The 18,227-nt window shown below is 36.1% G+C and overlaps 1 protein-coding gene across 3 annotated transcripts in view; it reads left to right on the top strand.

The window, feature by feature from the left end:
* The first annotated feature begins 2,758 nt into the window (after positions 1–2,758).
* The window catches only part of lrsam1 (leucine rich repeat and sterile alpha motif containing 1), a 42,555-nt gene continuing 27,086 nt past the window's right edge, over positions 2,759–18,227 (top strand). For 2 of the 3 annotated variants that reach the window (XM_087790412.1, XM_087790410.1), the window contains exons 1-12: positions 2,759–3,027; positions 3,487–3,593; positions 3,685–3,741; positions 5,600–5,644; positions 5,776–5,853; positions 5,963–6,031; positions 8,441–8,525; positions 12,939–13,060; positions 13,121–13,211; positions 15,721–15,827; positions 16,047–16,076; positions 16,993–17,115. In XM_087790412.1, coding sequence (XP_087646538.1) covers positions 3,522–3,593; positions 3,685–3,741; positions 5,600–5,644; positions 5,776–5,853; positions 5,963–6,031; positions 8,441–8,525; positions 12,939–13,060; positions 13,121–13,211; positions 15,721–15,827; positions 16,047–16,076; positions 16,993–17,115 — 879 coding nt within the window. In that variant the 5' untranslated portion in view covers positions 2,759–3,027; positions 3,487–3,521. The remainder of the gene's footprint in view (positions 3,028–3,486; positions 3,594–3,684; positions 3,742–5,599; positions 5,645–5,775; positions 5,854–5,962; positions 6,032–8,440; positions 8,526–12,938; positions 13,061–13,120; positions 13,212–15,720; positions 15,828–16,046; positions 16,077–16,992; positions 17,116–18,227) is intronic. The other variant, XM_087790411.1, reaches the window with a different exon arrangement.

Here is an 18,227-nt window from a genome sequence, read left to right as displayed (position 1 = left end):
TTTTATTATTATTATACATCTTATCATAATAACAATTAAATAAACAACATTATTATTTTATTATTATTATACATCTTATCATAATAAAAATTAAATAAACAACATTATTATTTTATTATTATTATACATCTTATCATAACAATTAAATAAACAACATTATTATTTTATTATTATTATACATCTTATCATAATAACAATTAAATAAACAACATTATTATTTTATTATTATTATACATCTTATCATAATAACAATTAAATAAACAACATTATTATTTTATTATTATTATACATCTTATCATAATAACAATTAAATAAACAACATTATTATTTTATTATTATTATACATCTTATCATAACAATTAAATAAACAAAATTATTATTTTATTATTATTATACATCTTATCATAATAAATTAAATAAACAACATTATTATTTTATTATTATTATTATACATTTTATCATAATAACAATAAAAAAAAAACATTATTATTTTATTATTATTATTATACATCTTATCATAATAAATTAAATAAACAACATTATTATTTAATTATTATTATTATACATCTTATCATAATACAAATTAAATAAATAACAATATTATTTTATTATTATTATTATACATCTTATCATAATACAAATTAAATAAATATCATTATTATTTTATTATTATTATACATCTTATCCTAATAAAAATTAAATAAATATAATTATTATTTTATTATTATTATTATACATCTTATCATAATACAAATTAAATAAATATCATTATTATTTTATTATTATTATACATCTTATCCTAATAAAAATTAAATAAATATAATTATTATTTTATTATTATTATTATACATCTTATCATAATACAAATTAAATAAATAACATTATTATTTTATTATTATTATACATCTTATCCTAATAAAAATTAAATAAATATAATTATTATTTTATTATTATTATACATCTTATCATAATAAAAATTAAATAAATATCATTATTATTTTATTATTATTATTATTATACATCTTATCCTAATAGAAATTAAATAAATATCACTATTATTTTATTATTATTATAAATCTTATCATAATAAAAATTAAATAAATATAATTATTATTTTATTATTATTATTATACATCTTATCATAATACAAATTAAATAAATAACATTATTATTTTATTATTATTATACATCTTATCATAATAAAAAATAAATAAATATCATTATTATTTTATTATTATTATTATACATCTTATCATAATAACAATTAAATAAATATCATTATTATTTTATTATTATTATTATACATCTTATCATAATAAAAATTAAATAAATATCATTATTATTTTATTATTATTATTATACATCTTATCATAATAAAAATTAAATAAATATCATTATTATTTTATTATTATTATTATACATCTTATCATAATAAAAATTAAATAAATATCATTATTATTTTATTATTATTATTATACATCTTATCATAATAAAAATTAAATAAATATCATTATTATTTTATTATTATTATTATTATACATCTTATCATAATAACAATTAAATAAATATCATTATTATTTTATTATTATTATTATACATCTTATCATAATAAAAATTAAATAAATATAATTATTATTTTATTATTATTATTATACATCTTATCATAATACAAATTAAATAAATAACATTATTATTTTATTATTATTATACATCTTATCATAATAAAAATTAAATAAATATCATTATTATTTTATTATTATTATTATACATCTTATCATAATAACAATTAAATAAATATCATTATTATTTTATTATTATTATTATACATCTTATCATAATAAAAATTAAATAAATATCATTATTATTTTATTATTATTATTATTATACATCTTATCATAATAACAATTAAATAAATATCATTATTATTTAATTATTATTATTATTATACATCTTATCATAATAACAATTAAATAAATATCATTATTATTTTATTATTATTATTATACATCTTATCATAATAAAAATTAAATAAATATCATTATTATTTTATTATTATTATTATTATACATCTTATCGCTGCTGCTGTTAAACTAGAAAATGAAAGTTATAATACATGGAAAATAAGTAAAGAGCGCCCTCTAGTGTGTAAACTTCTTATCTCACCTACATAAATATTAAGTCTTATAGAGTTTTGTTGCGATTATTATTTGTACAGAAACATTTATTTGTACATAAACATTTAATTCTACATAAACATTTATTTATACATAAACATTTATTTATACATAAACATTTATTTGTACATAAATATTTATTTATACATAAACATTTATTTCTACATAAACATTTATTTATACATAAACATTTATTTGTACATAAACATTTATTTATACATAAACATTTATTTGTACATAAATATTTATTTATAATAAACATTTATTTATACATAAACATTTATTTATACATAAACATTTATTTGTACATAAATATTTATTTATACATAAACATTTATTTATACATAAACATTTATTTGTACATAAACATTTATTTATACATAAACATTTATTTGTACATAAACATTTATTTGTACATAAACATTTATTTCTACATAAACATTTATTTATACATAAACATTTATTTCTTGTATTTTGTAAAAATGTTTATTTTATAGTAAAAGTCCACGAGACGGGCAGTGCAGTGACACGGTTCAGACTCTAGGGGGCGAGGTGTGGCGCGTGTGAAAACGTCAATGAAAAGCCGAAGAAGAAGTGAAGCAGATTTGTTGTGGTTTATCTTTGACTTTAGATCCTCAAATACTTTCTTCTTCTTCCACTAAAACATTACGATATTGACAACTTTCACTGGTAACTCGTCATTATTCCGCACTTGGACTCAAACCTTTTCATTATTCTTTGGTCGTTTATTATCGACAGTTTCCAGGCGAACATCTTGAAAGTATCGGAAGATAAAGGAGGATAAAGGAGGATAAAGGAGGATAAAGGAGGATAAAAGATCATTTTCTCGCCTGTAAGTGTCAATCAAATGTGATGTATGAAGAAACTGTCACTCTGGGTGTGTTTAGACGCGTTAGCAGCTACAGCTAATGTGTTAGCATTTACAAGTGTCCTCGTTCAGTCTCGCTTTTAGGATTTAATGTCAGATATTTGTACGAAACTCTGGAACATTTTCTCACGTGATGTCGATTCTTGACGATGATCTTTCACTGTCTTTCGTCATCAAACTGAAATGGCGGAAATAATGCGCCAGTTACGGTAATAACAGCGTCACACCCGCATGACTGGATTCAATACACATGGTTTGTATGGAATTACATTCATTTGTATCTTTGTTAGACTCAAACAATCGAATTGTTCTTTTAATAACCTTATTATTTGGATGGTTTTACTAAACTTCTCATCCTTACGAGAGTTAAATATTGAATATTATTATATATGATTAAGGTCTAAATCCCTGGTTTTCCTCCAGAAGCGTCGGAAGCGTCTGGACGGGCAGGAGACAAGATGCCTCTGTTCTTCAAGAAGAGGAAGCCCTACGGAGACTCTCAGAAGAGGCTGGAGTATCAGCTGTGTCGGGTGCGACCTTCGACCTCACGTCCCACATATATGTGATAGACGTGTTTAGACTTTGTTTAATCCTGAAAATATCATTTAAATATGTTTCCAGTCCAAGGAGGCTGGAGCCGATGACATCCTGGACATATCGTCGTGTGAACTGTCAGAGGTGAGAGTGACTCGCATCAATAAAGTTCTACCTAAACTAACCTAAACTAAACTAACCTAAACTAAACTAAACTAAACTAACCTAAACTAACCTAAACTAACCTAACCTAAACTAACCTAACCTAAACTAACCTAACCTAACCTAAACTAACCTAAACTAAACTAACCTAACCTAAACTAAACTAACCTAACCTAACCTAACCTAACCTAAACTAACCTAAACTAAACTAAACTAAACTAACCTAACCTAAACTAACCTAAACTAACCTAACCTAAACTAACCTAACCTAACCTAAACTAAACTAAACTAACCTAACCTAAACTAACCTAACCTAAACTAACCTAACCTAAACTAACCTAAACTAACCTAAACTAAACTAACCTAACCTAAACTAACCTAAACTAACCTAACCTAACCTAACCTAAACTAACCTAACCTAACCTAACCTAACCTAAACTAACCTAACCTAAACTAAACTAACCTAACCTAACCTAACCTAAACTAAACTAACCTAAACTAAACTAAACTAACCTAACCTAACCTAACCTAACCTAAACTAACCTAAACTAACCTAACCTAAACTAACCTAACCTAACCTAAACTAAACTAAACTAACCTAAACTAAACTAACCTAACCTAAACTAACCTAACCTAACCTAAACTAACCTAAACTAAACTAACCTAAACTAACCTAACCTAACCTAAACTAACCTAACCTAACCTAACCTAAACTAAACTAACCTAACCTAACCTAACCTAACCTAACCTAAACTAACCTAACCTAACCTAACCTAAACTAAACTAAACTAAACTAAACTAACCTAACCTAAACTAACCCAACCTAACCTAAACTAAACTAAACTAACCTAAACTAACCTAACCTAACCTAAACTAAACTAAACTAACCTAAACTAACCTAACCTAAACTAACCTAAACTAACCTAAACTAAACTAACCTAACCTAAACTAACCTAAACTAACCTAACCTAACCTAAACTAACCTAAACTAAACTAACCTAACCTAACCTAACCTAAACTAAACTAACCTAAACTAAACTAACCTAACCTAACCTAACCTAAACTAACCTAAACTAACCTAACCTAAACTAACCTAACCTAACCTAACCTAAACTAACCTAAACTAAACTAACCTAACCTAACCTAACCTAAACTAACCTAACCTAAACTAACCTAAACTAACCTAAACTAAACTAACCTAACCTAAACTAACCTAAACTAACCTAACCTAACCTAACCTAAACTAACCTAACCTAACCTAACCTAACCTAAACTAAACTAAACTAACCTAACCTAACCTAAACTAACCTAACCTAACCTAACCTAACCTAAACTAACCTAACCTAACCTAAACTAAACTAAACTAAACTAAACTAACCTAACCTAACCTAAACTAACCTAACCTAACCTAACCTAAACTAAACTAAACTAAACTAACCTAAACTAACCTAACCTAACCTAACCTAACCTAAACTAAACTAAACTAAACTAACCTAAACTAACCTAACCTAAACTAACCTAAACTAAACTAAACTAAACTAAACTAAACTAAACTAAACTAAACTAAACTAAACTAAACTAAACTAAACTAAACTAACCTAAACTAACCTAAACTAACCTAAACTAACATCCCTGAAGCTGAAGAAGTTTTAACCAAATACAAGCATCTTCATGTGGAATAAACTCGTGTATCTACAGACACCATGAATGAAACCTCAACAAATGTCTCTAAGATCAGCAGCTGATTAACTCTTTAGATGATATTAATTATTTATTCCAATATAAAGTTATAAAAGTTGACCATTATTATCTTTTTAAACAAGAATTATTCCTGGCACAGGTTCCTTCAAGTGCCTTTTCCATCTGCAGAGTTCTTCAGAAAAAGGTGAGTAGAAAATAAGAATAATTTGTATTGCCTTTTTTATGTCATGTTATACTAGTTATTTATTAGTTAAGTTATTACTAGTAGTTGATTGTTATAGTTTCCATTGATCCCATCCATCCTCCTCCCTGCAGGTTCTCATCCTCCACAACAACGAGCTGCGGACTCTGCTGCCCAAAGGCTGCGACGTCTGCTCTTTGATGACTTTAAAGGTAAAATGAAAAGAAAGAATGAAAGAGAACAAAAGTTCTGCTGCTTCAGCTAAACTCACACCTGCTGGTTGAATGTGTTTCACATGAAAACTTCCTGATGTGTGTTTAGGTTCTGGATCTTCACGAGAACAAGATCACTTCGCTGCCAGATGACATCGGGAAGTTGTCGTCACTGCAGGTAGAAATGATGGGACGTCAGTAACCTTCACTGTACTAGTACCTCTTCACTGTACTAGTACAGTGAAGAGGTACTAGTACCTCTTCTAGTACATTGAAGAGGTACTAGTACATTGAAGAGGTACTAGTACAGTGAAGAGGTACTAGTACATTGAAGAGGTACTAGTACCTCTTCTAGTACATTGAAGAGGTACTAGTACATTGAAGAGGTACTAGTACAGTGAAGAGGTACTAGTACCTCTTCTAGTACATTGAAGAGGTACTAGTACAGTGAAGAGGTACTAGTACCTCTTCACTGTACTAGTACAGTGAAGAGGTACTAGTACCTCTTCTAGTACAGTGAAGAGGTACTAGTACAGTGAAGAGGTACTAGTACCTCTTCACTGTACTAGTACAGTGAAGAGGTACTAGTACCTCTTCTAGTACATTGAAGAGGTACTAGTACATTGAAGAGGTACTAGTACAGTGAAGAGGTACTAGTACATTGAAGAGGTACTAGTACCTCTTCTAGTACATTGAAGAGGTACTAGTACATTGAAGAGGTACTAGTACAGTGAAGAGGTACTAGTACCTCTTCTAGTACATTGAAGAGGTACTAGTACATTGAAGAGGTACTAGTACAGTGAAGAGGTACTAGTACATTGAAGAGGTACTAGTACAGTGAAGAGGTACTAGTACCTCTTCTAGTACATTGAAGAGGTACTAGTACAGTGAAGAGGTACTAGTACAGTGAAGAAGTACTAGTACAGTGAAGAGGTACTAGTACAGTGAAGAGGTACTAGTACAGTGAAGAAGTACTAGTACAGTGAAGAGGTACTAGTACATTGAAGAGGTACTAGTACAGTGAAGAGGTACTAGTACAGTGAAGAAGTACTAGTACATTGAAGAGGTACTAGTACAGTGAAGAGGTACTACAGGATAATTAAAACTAAATAATAAAATATGATGTATGTTTATGATGTAAAGAGGAGGCAACATGAAGTATCTTCATGAGATTCAGTCATGTTTTCATCATTTCATCTCCTTTAGAAAACATGTATAAGTAAGTTAGTGATGGTTGTTCATGGATCTTTGTAGACCAGGATCATAAAGAACAATCAAAACAATACACAGTTAAAATACTTTAGAAGATCAAATTTAGAGTCTCAGAGAATCAAGGAAAAGCTCAAATCAAAGTGTGTTGAGATGTTTCTTGAAGGAGTCAGTAGATCATCAAACACAGATGTTTCTTGAAGGAGTCAGTAGATCATCAAACACAGATGTTTCTTGAAGGAGTCAGTAGATCATCAAACACAGATATTTCTTAAAGGAGTCAGTAGATCATCAAACACAGATGTTTCTTGAAGGAGTCAGTAGATCATCAAACACAGATGTTTCTTAAAGGAGTCAGTAGATCATCAAACACAGATGTTTCTTGAAGGAGTCAGTAGATCATCAAACACACATGTTTCTTGAAGGAGTCAGTAGATCATCAAACACACATGTTTCTTGAAGGAGTCAGTAGATCATCAAACACAGATGTTTCTTGAAGGAGTCAGTAGATCATCAAACACAGATGTTTCTTGAAGGAGTCAGTAGATCATCAAACACAGATGTTTCTTGAAGGAGTCAGTAGATCATCAAACACACATGTTTCTTGAAGGAGTCAGTAGATCATCAAACACACATGTTTCTTGAAGGAGTCAGTAGATCATCAACACAGATGTTTCTTAAAGGAGTCAGTAGATCATCAAACACAGATGTTTCATGAAGGAGTCAGTAGATCATCAACACAGATGTTTCTTAAAGGAGTCAGTAGATCATCAAACACAGATGTTTCATGAAGGAGTCAGTAGATCATCAAACACAGATGTTTCTTGAAGGAGTCAGTAGATCATCAAACACAGATGTTTCTTGAAGGAGTCAGTAGATCATCAAACACAGATGTTTCTTGAAGGAGTCAGTAGATCATCAAACACAGATGTTTCTTGAAGGAGTCAGTAGATCATCAAACACAGAGATGGTTCCAAAGCTTAGGAGCAACAGTCTGGAAGGATTTCTCTCCTCTGGTCCAGAAGTTCAGGAACCATCAGTAGATTCTGATCCACAGACCTCAGAGCCCGAGCTGGGGTGTAAGTCTGGATCAGATCATGAAGGTCTGACCATGAATAGATCTGAAAGTAAGAACCAGAATTTTAAAATGATCCTGAAAGAAGCCAGTGAAGAGTTTGAAGGAGAAATGTGAGTTCTTCTACTAGAGCGGCTCAGAATACTGTATAACAAATATCACAGACGAGGCTGAACTTCTGTTTGGTCCCTCAAGAGGTGAAGGACGTGATCATAGTCGGTCAAACTGCCCTCGTGGAACATCTTAGCAAAACATGAGGTTGTGAATGAAGAAACTTCCTGGAACATTATCTTCTCTGTTCAGATCCTGAATCTGGAAAAGAACCGTCTGAAGATTCTTCCAGACTCTGTTGGAGATCTACGTCTTCTTCAGACTCTCAACCTGAAAGGTAACGACTCGCTTCAACGTTTGCAACATTCTTCATCCCTTCTTCATCCCTTCTTCATCCCTTCTTCATCCCTTCTTCATCCCTTCTTCATCCGTTCTTCATCCGTTCTCCATCCCTTCTTCATCCCTTCTTCATCCCTTCTTCATCCCTTCTTCATCCCTTCTTCATCCCTTCTTCATCCCTTCTTCATCCCTTCTTCATCCGTTCTCCATCCGTTCTCCATCCGTTCTCCATCCGTTCTCCATCCGTTCTCCATCCGTTCTTCATCCGTTCTCCATCCCTTCTTCATCCCTTCTTCATCCCTTCTTCATCCCTTCTTCATCCCTTCTTCATCCCTTCTTCATCCCTTCTTCATCCGTTCTCCATCCGTTCTCCATCCGTTCTTCATCCGTTCTCCATCCCTTCTTCATCCCTTCTTCATCCCTTCTTCATCCCTTCTTCATCCCTTCTTCATCCCTTCTCCATCCCTTCTCCATCCGTTCTCCATCCGTTCTCCATCCGTTCTCCATCCCTTCTTCATCCATTCTCCATCCGTTCTCCATCCGTTCTCCATCCGTTCTCCATCCGTTCTTCATCCGTTCTCCATCCCTTCTTCATCCCTTCTTCATCCGTTCTCCATCCGTTCTCCATCCGTTCTCCATCCGTTCTTCATCCGTTCTCCATCCCTTCTTCATCCGTTCTCCATCCCTTCTTCATCCGTTCTCCATCCGTTCTCCATCCGTTCTCCATCCGTTCTCCATCCGTTCTCCATCCGTTCTTCATCCGTTATCCATCCGTTCTCCATCCGTTCTCCATCCCTTCTTCATCCCTTCTTCATCCGTTCTCCATCCGTTCTCCATCCGTTCTCCATCCGTTCTCCATCCGTTCTCCATCCGTTCTTCATCCGTTCTCCATCCGTTCTCCATCCGTTCTCCATCCGTTCTTCATCCGTTCTTCATCCCTTCTTCATCCGTTCTCCATCCGTTCTCCATCCGCTCTTCATCCGTTCTTCATCCGCTCTTCATCCGTTCTTCATCCGTTCTTCATCCGTTCTCCATCCGTTCTCCATCCGTTCTCCATCCGTTCTCCATCCCTTCTCCATCCCTTCTCCATCCCTTCTTCATCCCTTCTTCATCCCTTCTTCATCCCTTCTTCATCCGTTCTCCATCCGTTCTTCATCCGTTCTCCATCCGTTCTCCATCCCTTCTTCATCCCTTCTTCATCCGTTCTCCATCCGTTCTCCATCCGTTCTCCATCCGTTCTTCATCCCTTCTTCATCCGTTCTCCATCCGTTCTCCATCCGTTCTCCATCCCTTCTTCATCCGTTCTCCATCCGTTCTCCATCCGTTCTCCATCCGTTCTCCATCCGTTTTCCATCCCTTCTTCATCCCTTCTTCATCCCTTCTTCATCCCTTCTTCATCCGTTCTCCATCCGTTCTCCATCCGTTCTCCATCCGTTCTTCATCCGTTCTTCATCCCTTCTCCATCCCTTCTCCATCCGTTCTCCATCCGTTCTTCATCCCTTCTTCATCCCTTCTTCATCCGTTCTCCATCCGTTCTCCATCCGTTCTTCATCCCTTCTTCATCCGTTCTCCATCCGTTCTCCATCCGTTCTCCATCCGTTCTTCATCCGTTCTCCATCCGTTCTCCATCCGTTCTCCATCCGTTCTTCATCCGTTCTTCATCCGTTCTCCATCCGTTCTTCATCCGTTCTCCATCCGTTCTCCATCCGTTCTTCATCCGTTCTCCATCCGTTCTCCATCCGTTCTTCATCCGTTCTTCATCCGTTCTCCATCCGTTCTTCATCCGTTCTCCATCCGTTCTCCATCCCTTCTTCATCCCTTCTCCATCCGTTCTCCATCCGTTCTCCATCCGTTCTCCATCCGTTCTTCATCCGTTCTCCATCCGTTCTCCATCCGTTCTTCATCCGTTCTCCATCCGTTCTCCATCCCTTCTTCATCCCTTCTTCATCCGTTCTCCATCCGTTCTCCATCCGTTCTCCATCCGTTCTCCATCCGTTCTCCATCCGTTCTTCATCCGTTCTCCATCCGTTCTCCATCCGTTCTCCATCCGTTCTCCATCCGTTCTTCATCCGTTCTTCATCCCTTCTCCATCCCTTCTCCATCCGTTCTCCATCCGTTCTTCATCCCTTCTTCATCCCTTCTTCATCCCTTCTTCATCCGTTCTCCATCCGTTCTCCATCCGTTCTCCATCCGTTCTCCATCCGTTCTTCATCCGTTCTCCATCCGTTCTCCATCCGTTCTCCATCCGTTCTCCATCCGTTCTCCATCCATTCTCCATCCCTTCTTCATCCCTTCTTCATCCCTTCTTCATCCCTTCTTCATCCGTTCTCCATCCGTTCTCCATCCGTTCTCCATCCGTTCTTCATCCGTTCTCCATCCGTTCTCCATCCGTTCTCCATCCGTTCTCCATCCGTTCTCCATCCGTTCTCCATCCGTTCTCCATCCGTTCTCCATCCGTTCTCCATCCGTTCTCCATCCGTTCTCCATCCCTTCTTCATCCCTTCTTCATCCCTTCTTCATCCCTTCTTCATCCATTCTTCATCCCTTCTTCATCCCTTCTTCATCCGTTCTCCATCCGTTCTCCATCCGTTCTCCATCCGTTCTTCATCCGTTCTTCATCCCTTCTCCATCCCTTCTCCATCCGTTCTCCATCCGTTCTCCATCCGTTCTCCATCCGCTCTTCATCCGTTCTTCATCCGCTCTTCATCCGTTCTTCATCCGTTCTTCATCCGTTCTCCATCCGTTCTCCATCCGTTCTCCATCCGTTCTCCATCCCTTCTCCATCCCTTCTTCATCCCTTCTTCATCCCTTCTTCATCCCTTCTTCATCCCTTCTTCATCCGTTCTCCATCCGTTCTTCATCCGTTCTCCATCCGTTCTCCATCCCTTCTTCATCCCTTCTTCATCCGTTCTCCATCCGTTCTCCATCCGTTCTCCATCCGTTCTTCATCCCTTCTTCATCCGTTCTCCATCCGTTCTCCATCCGTTCTCCATCCCTTCTTCATCCGTTCTCCATCCGTTCTCCATCCGTTCTCCATCCGTTCTCCATCCGTTTTCCATCCCTTCTTCATCCCTTCTTCATCCCTTCTTCATCCCTTCTTCATCCGTTCTCCATCCGTTCTCCATCCGTTCTCCATCCGTTCTTCATCCGTTCTTCATCCCTTCTCCATCCCTTCTCCATCCGTTCTCCATCCGTTCTTCATCCCTTCTTCATCCCTTCTTCATCCGTTCTCCATCCGTTCTCCATCCGTTCTTCATCCCTTCTTCATCCGTTCTCCATCCGTTCTCCATCCGTTCTCCATCCGTTCTTCATCCGTTCTCCATCCGTTCTCCATCCGTTCTCCATCCGTTCTTCATCCGTTCTTCATCCGTTCTCCATCCGTTCTTCATCCGTTCTCCATCCGTTCTCCATCCGTTCTTCATCCGTTCTCCATCCGTTCTCCATCCGTTCTTCATCCGTTCTTCATCCGTTCTCCATCCGTTCTTCATCCGTTCTCCATCCGTTCTCCATCCCTTCTTCATCCCTTCTCCATCCGTTCTCCATCCGTTCTCCATCCGTTCTCCATCCGTTCTTCATCCGTTCTCCATCCGTTCTCCATCCGTTCTTCATCCGTTCTCCATCCGTTCTCCATCCCTTCTTCATCCCTTCTTCATCCGTTCTCCATCCGTTCTCCATCCGTTCTCCATCCGTTCTCCATCCGTTCTTCATCCGTTCTCCATCCGTTCTCCATCCGTTCTCCATCCGTTCTCCATCCGTTCTTCATCCGTTCTTCATCCCTTCTCCATCCCTTCTCCATCCGTTCTCCATCCGTTCTTCATCCCTTCTTCATCCCTTCTTCATCCCTTCTTCATCCGTTCTCCATCCGTTCTCCATCCGTTCTCCATCCGTTCTCCATCCGTTCTTCATCCGTTCTCCATCCGTTCTCCATCCGTTCTCCATCCGTTCTCCATCCGTTCTCCATCCATTCTCCATCCCTTCTTCATCCCTTCTTCATCCCTTCTTCATCCCTTCTTCATCCGTTCTCCATCCGTTCTCCATCCGTTCTCCATCCGTTCTTCATCCGTTCTCCATCCGTTCTCCATCCGTTCTCCATCCGTTCTCCATCCGTTCTCCATCCGTTCTCCATCCGTTCTCCATCCGTTCTCCATCCGTTCTCCATCCGTTCTCCATCCGTTCTCCATCCCTTCTTCATCCCTTCTTCATCCCTTCTTCATCCCTTCTTCATCCATTCTTCATCCCTTCTTCATCCCTTCTTCATCCGTTCTCCATCCGTTCTCCATCCGTTCTCCATCCGTTCTTCATCCGTTCTTCATCCCTTCTCCATCCCTTCTCCATCCCTTCTCCATCCCTTCTCCATCCCTTCTTCATCCCTTCTTCATCCCTTCTTCATCTATTCTCCGGTTCCTTGAAGGAAACCTCCTGAAAGATCTGCCGCCCTCGCTGAGCTCCATGATCAGCCTCCGCACGCTGGACGTGAGCGAGAACAACATTCAAGAACTGCCCAAATCCTTGGCCTACATCCGCACGCTGGAGGTATTTACTTGTGAGCCACGGAGGCGACGGTCGGACACAGATGTTTGTTTGTCGGCTCAGAGCTTCTCACTGGACGCCGCAGACATGAGCTTCCCTCCTTCGAGGGTGTGTTCTGACGGGACGGAGAGCGTCCAGCGCTTCCTGTGCTCGGGTGAGATCTGTCAGCAGTTTGATCCATTGATTGACATGACAATAGAACTGTGTTTAAATCGCAAGTCGTTACAGTTTTACATTTATTTGGCTTTGACCAAAATATTGTTTTAGTTTTTCAATATGACGCTGCATTCACCACATATTATCATTTTATAACATAAAACATAAGTATTGTTTATTCCAACCTTCATTCTAACATATATAATATATAGTATATAATATATTACTAACAAACCATTCACAGTATTCTCAGGACTATAAGTGTCTCCGGAGCACGAGTCGCTCCAGACATAAAATACACAATAAAGAAGGAAAAATATATATAAGTCGCACTGGAGTATAAGTCGCATTTTTGGGGGAAATTGATTTGATAAAATCCAAGAACAGACATGTGATCTTGAAAGATTAAAATAAAACTAGAGGCAACAACAGAATAATGTTCCGTTACATGAAGTGAGAACCTGGTATGTTAACATAACATATGAAGAGTTATTCAGAGAACTATAGCATCAATAACTAACTAGTTTACCAAACCATCCGTGTAACTCCAAATAACTCTTCATCCTCGTGTCACTTTTAAACAACTAACTAACTCCGGAGGTAGAAGATGCTTCCTCTTCTACGTGGAAATGATCAACACAGGCCTAGAGCGCCCTCTGGTGGTTTAGTGTGAGAATAACATGTGAAATGATATAATAATGTGGTAATAATTTCACACATAAGTCGCTCCAGAGTATAATCTCACCTCCGGACACACTATGAAGAAAACTTTTTTTTTCTAATGCTTCACTACACTATTGTGTTACAGTAAAATACACTATTGTGTTACAGTAAAATACACTATTGTGTTACAGTAAAATACACTATTGTGTTACAGTAAAATACACTATTGTGTTAAAGTAAAATACACTATTGTGTTACAGTAAAATACACTATTGTGTTACAGTAAAATACACTATTTTGTTACAGTAAAATACACTTTTTTGTTACAGTTAAATACACTATTGTGTTACAGTAAAATACACTATTGTGTTAAAGTAAAATACACTATTGTGTTACAGTAAAATACACTATTGTGTTACAGTAAAATACACTATTTTGTTACAGTAAAATACACTTTTTTGTTACAGTTAAATACACTATTGTGTTACAGTAAAATACACTATTGTGTTACACTATTGTGTTACAGTAAAATACACTATTGTGTTACAGTAAAATACACTATTGTGTTACACTATTGTGTTACAGTAAAATACACTATTGTGTTACAGTAAAATACACTATTTTGTTACAGTAAAATACACTTTTTTGTTACAGTTAAATACACTATTGTGTTACAGTAAAATACACTATTGTGTTACAGTAAAATACACTTTTTTGTTACAGTTAAATACACTATTGTGTTACAGTAAAATACACTATTGTGTTACACTATTGTGTTACAGTAAAATACACTATTGTGTTACAGTAAAATACACTATTGTGTTACAGTAAAATACACTTTTTTTGTTACAGTTAAATACACTATTGTGTTACAGTAAAATACACTATTGTGTTACAGTAAAATACACTATTGTGTAACACTATTGTGTTACAGTAAAATACACTATTGTGTTACAGTAAAATACACTATTTTGTTACAGTAAAATACACTTTTTTGTTACAGTTAAATACACTATTGTGTTACAGTAAAATACACTATTGTGTTACACTATTGTGTTACAGTAAAATACACTATTGTGTTACAGTAAAATACACTATTTTGTTACAGTAAAATACACTTTTTTGTTACAGTTAAATACACTATTGTGTTACAGTAAAATACACTATTGTGTTACACTATTGTGTTACAGTAAAATACACTATTGTGTTACAGTAAAATACACTTTTTTGTTACAGTTAAATACACTATTGTGTTACAGTAAAATACACAATTGTGTTACACTATTGTGTTACAGTAAAATACACTATTGTGTTACAGTAAAATACACTATTTTGTTACAGTTAAATACACTATTGTGTTACAGTAAAATACACTATTGTGTTACACTATTGTGTTACAGTAAAATACACTATTGTGTTACAGTAAAATACACTTTTTTGTTACAGTTAAATACACTATTGTGTTACAGTAAAATACACTATTGTGTTACACTATTGTGTTACAGTAAAATACACTATTGTGTTACAGTAAAATACACTTTTTTGTTACAGTTAAATACACTATTGTGTTACAGTAAAATACACTATTGTGTTACAGTAAAATACACTATTGTGTAACACTATTGTGTTACAGTAAAATACACTATTGTGTTACAGTAAAATACACTATTGTGTTACACTATTGTGTTACAGTAAAATACACTATTGTGTTACAGTGAAATACACTATTGTGTTACAGTAAAATACACTATTGTGTTACAGTAAAAAGTGACTTGTCAGACACAGTTCAGTGGAACATTACCTTGTTCAAGTGCTCGTGTTAATGCTCTTCACTCCCTGAGCAGAGCTGGGACTAGAGTACTGTCCTCCATCCCAGTACCTTCTGCCGGTGCTGGAAGACTCTGCTCAGCCTCCCGTCGACTGCGTGGACGGACTGGAGGAGGCGTGGCAGGTGCGTCCAGACGTCCAACGAGACTCTGCTTAGACGGAAGGTTCAGTGTGTAGAGTGTGTAGTTCCAGAGTCGATTGTTACCACCTCGTGATCTCAGGTGTGAACCTCTGCACAGTCGCTTCGACTTGGAACCGTCTGGATAACCAAGACGAAGATGAAGCAACACAAACACACACACTTGTGTTTTTGTGATGGAAAAAGTCTCTTTTTGTGTTGCAGAATAAATTCAGTGACTACGAGAAGAGAAAGGTGAGGTTTTCTCGAGCCTTTCATTCAAGCATCAAACACTGTTGTGTTGTTGTGTGTCTTTGAATTCAACACTGTGTTGTTGTGTGTCTTTGAATTCAACACTGTGTTGTTGTGTGTCTTTGAATTCAACACTGTGTTGTTGTGTGTCTTTGAATTCAACACTGTGTTGTTGTGTGTCTTTGAATTCAACACTGTGTTGTTGTGTGTCTTTGAATTCAACACTGTGTTGTTGTGTATCTTTTAACTCAACACTGTGTTGTTGTTGTTGTGTTGTTGTGTGTATCTTTTAACTCAACACTGTGTTGTTGTGTGTATCTTTTAACTCAACACTGTGTTGTTGTGTGTGTCTTTGAATTCAACACTGTGTTGTTGTGTGTGTCTTTGAATTCAACACTGTGTTGTTGTGTGTGTCTTTGAATTCAACACTGTGTTGTTGTGTGTCTTTGAATTCAACACTGTGTTGTTGTGTGTGTCTTTGAATTCAACACTGTGTTGTTGTGTGTCTTTGAATTCAACACTGTGTTGTTGTGTGTCTTTGAATTCAACACTGTGTTGTTGTGTGTCTTTGAATTCAACACTGTGTTGTTGTGTGTCTTTGAATTCAACACTGTGTTGTTGTGTATCTTTTAACGCAACACTGTGTTGTTGTGTGTATCTTTTAACTCAACACTGTGTTGTTGTGTGTGTCTTTGAATTCAACACTGTGTTGTTGTGTGTCTTTGAATTCAACACTGTGTTGTTGTTGTGTGTATCTTTGAACTCAACACTGTGTTGTTGTTGTGTGTATCTTTGAACTCAACACTGTGTTGTTGTTGTGTGTATCTTTGAACTCAACACTGTGTTGTTGTTGTGTGTCTTTGAACTCAACACTGTGTTGTGTTGTTGTTGTGTATCTTAATCCAACACACTCCTGCAGGTGCAGAAGCAGCAGGAGAAGCTGGCGTTCGAACGACACCGGGAGGAAAAGCAAAAAGAACAAACGAACCTCGTGCTCATGAACACGTCGCGTAAAGTCAACATCCTCAACTCAGTCAGACAGGTACGACTGATTACTAACTAACTTACCCTAACTAACCCATCTGTGATGGAGCCACGACACAGTTCACACAGTATAAAAGTGTCACAAATGATGTGTGTTTCAGTGTCATCACAATATTGAATGAACATGTTTTTTACTTTTAAATGTTGTTTTTCTTAATGTTTTAATAATGAACATATAATTGACTTTTTGAAAGGTTATTTTTTCTCAAATTGAATGTTTTCTACACATATAGTTGGATGTTATTATTCCAATAATATCTTTTTATTTTCAAAAGTGCAGATTAAATATTATAAATATTGACGGGTTTAAAATGTGTGTTTGAGTCACAATACTATGATACTAATGTTAGTGATCAATGTTCATGTGGTGTGTTCAGGAGCAGGAGTGTATGGAGTGATACTAATGTTCATGTGGTGTGTTCAGGAGCAGGAGTGTATGGAGTGATACTAATGTTCATGTGGTGTGTTCAGGAGCAGGAGTGTATGGAGTGATACTAATGTTCATGTGGTGTGTTCAGGAGCAGGAGTGTATGGAGTGATACTAATGTTCATGTGGTGTGTTCAGGAGCAGGAGTGTATGGAGTGATACTAATGTTCATGTGGTGTGTTCAGGAGCAGGAGTGTATGGAGTGATACTAATGTTCATGTGGTGTGTTCAGGAGCAGGAGTGTATGGAGTGATACTAATGTTCATGTGGTGTGTTCAGGAGCAGGAGTGTATGGAGTGATACTAATGTTCATGTGGTGTGTTCAGGAGCAGGAGTGTATGGAGTGATACTAATGTTCATGTGGTGTGTTCAGGAGCAGGAGTGTATGGAGTGATACTAATGTTCATGTGGTGTGTTCAGGAGCAGGAGTGTATGGAGTGATACTAATGTTCATGTGGTGTGTTCAGGAGCAGGAGTGTATGGAGTGATACTAATGTTCATGTGGTGTGTTCAGGAGCAGGAGTGTATGGAGTGATACTAATGTTCATGTGGTGTGTTCAGGAGCAGGAGCGTATGGAGTGATACTAATGTTCATGTGGTGTGTTCAGGAGCAGGAGTGTATGGAGTGATACTAATGTTCATGTGGTGTGTTCAGGAGCAGGAGTGTATGGAGTGATACTAAT

The sequence above is a fragment of the Callionymus lyra genome, chromosome 5, assembly GCF_982586985.1.
Source record: "Callionymus lyra chromosome 5, fCalLyr1.hap1.1, whole genome shotgun sequence".
Taxonomy (NCBI): Eukaryota; Metazoa; Chordata; class Actinopteri; order Syngnathiformes; family Callionymidae; genus Callionymus; species Callionymus lyra.
This window is presented reverse-complemented; position numbering and strand designations above follow the sequence as displayed.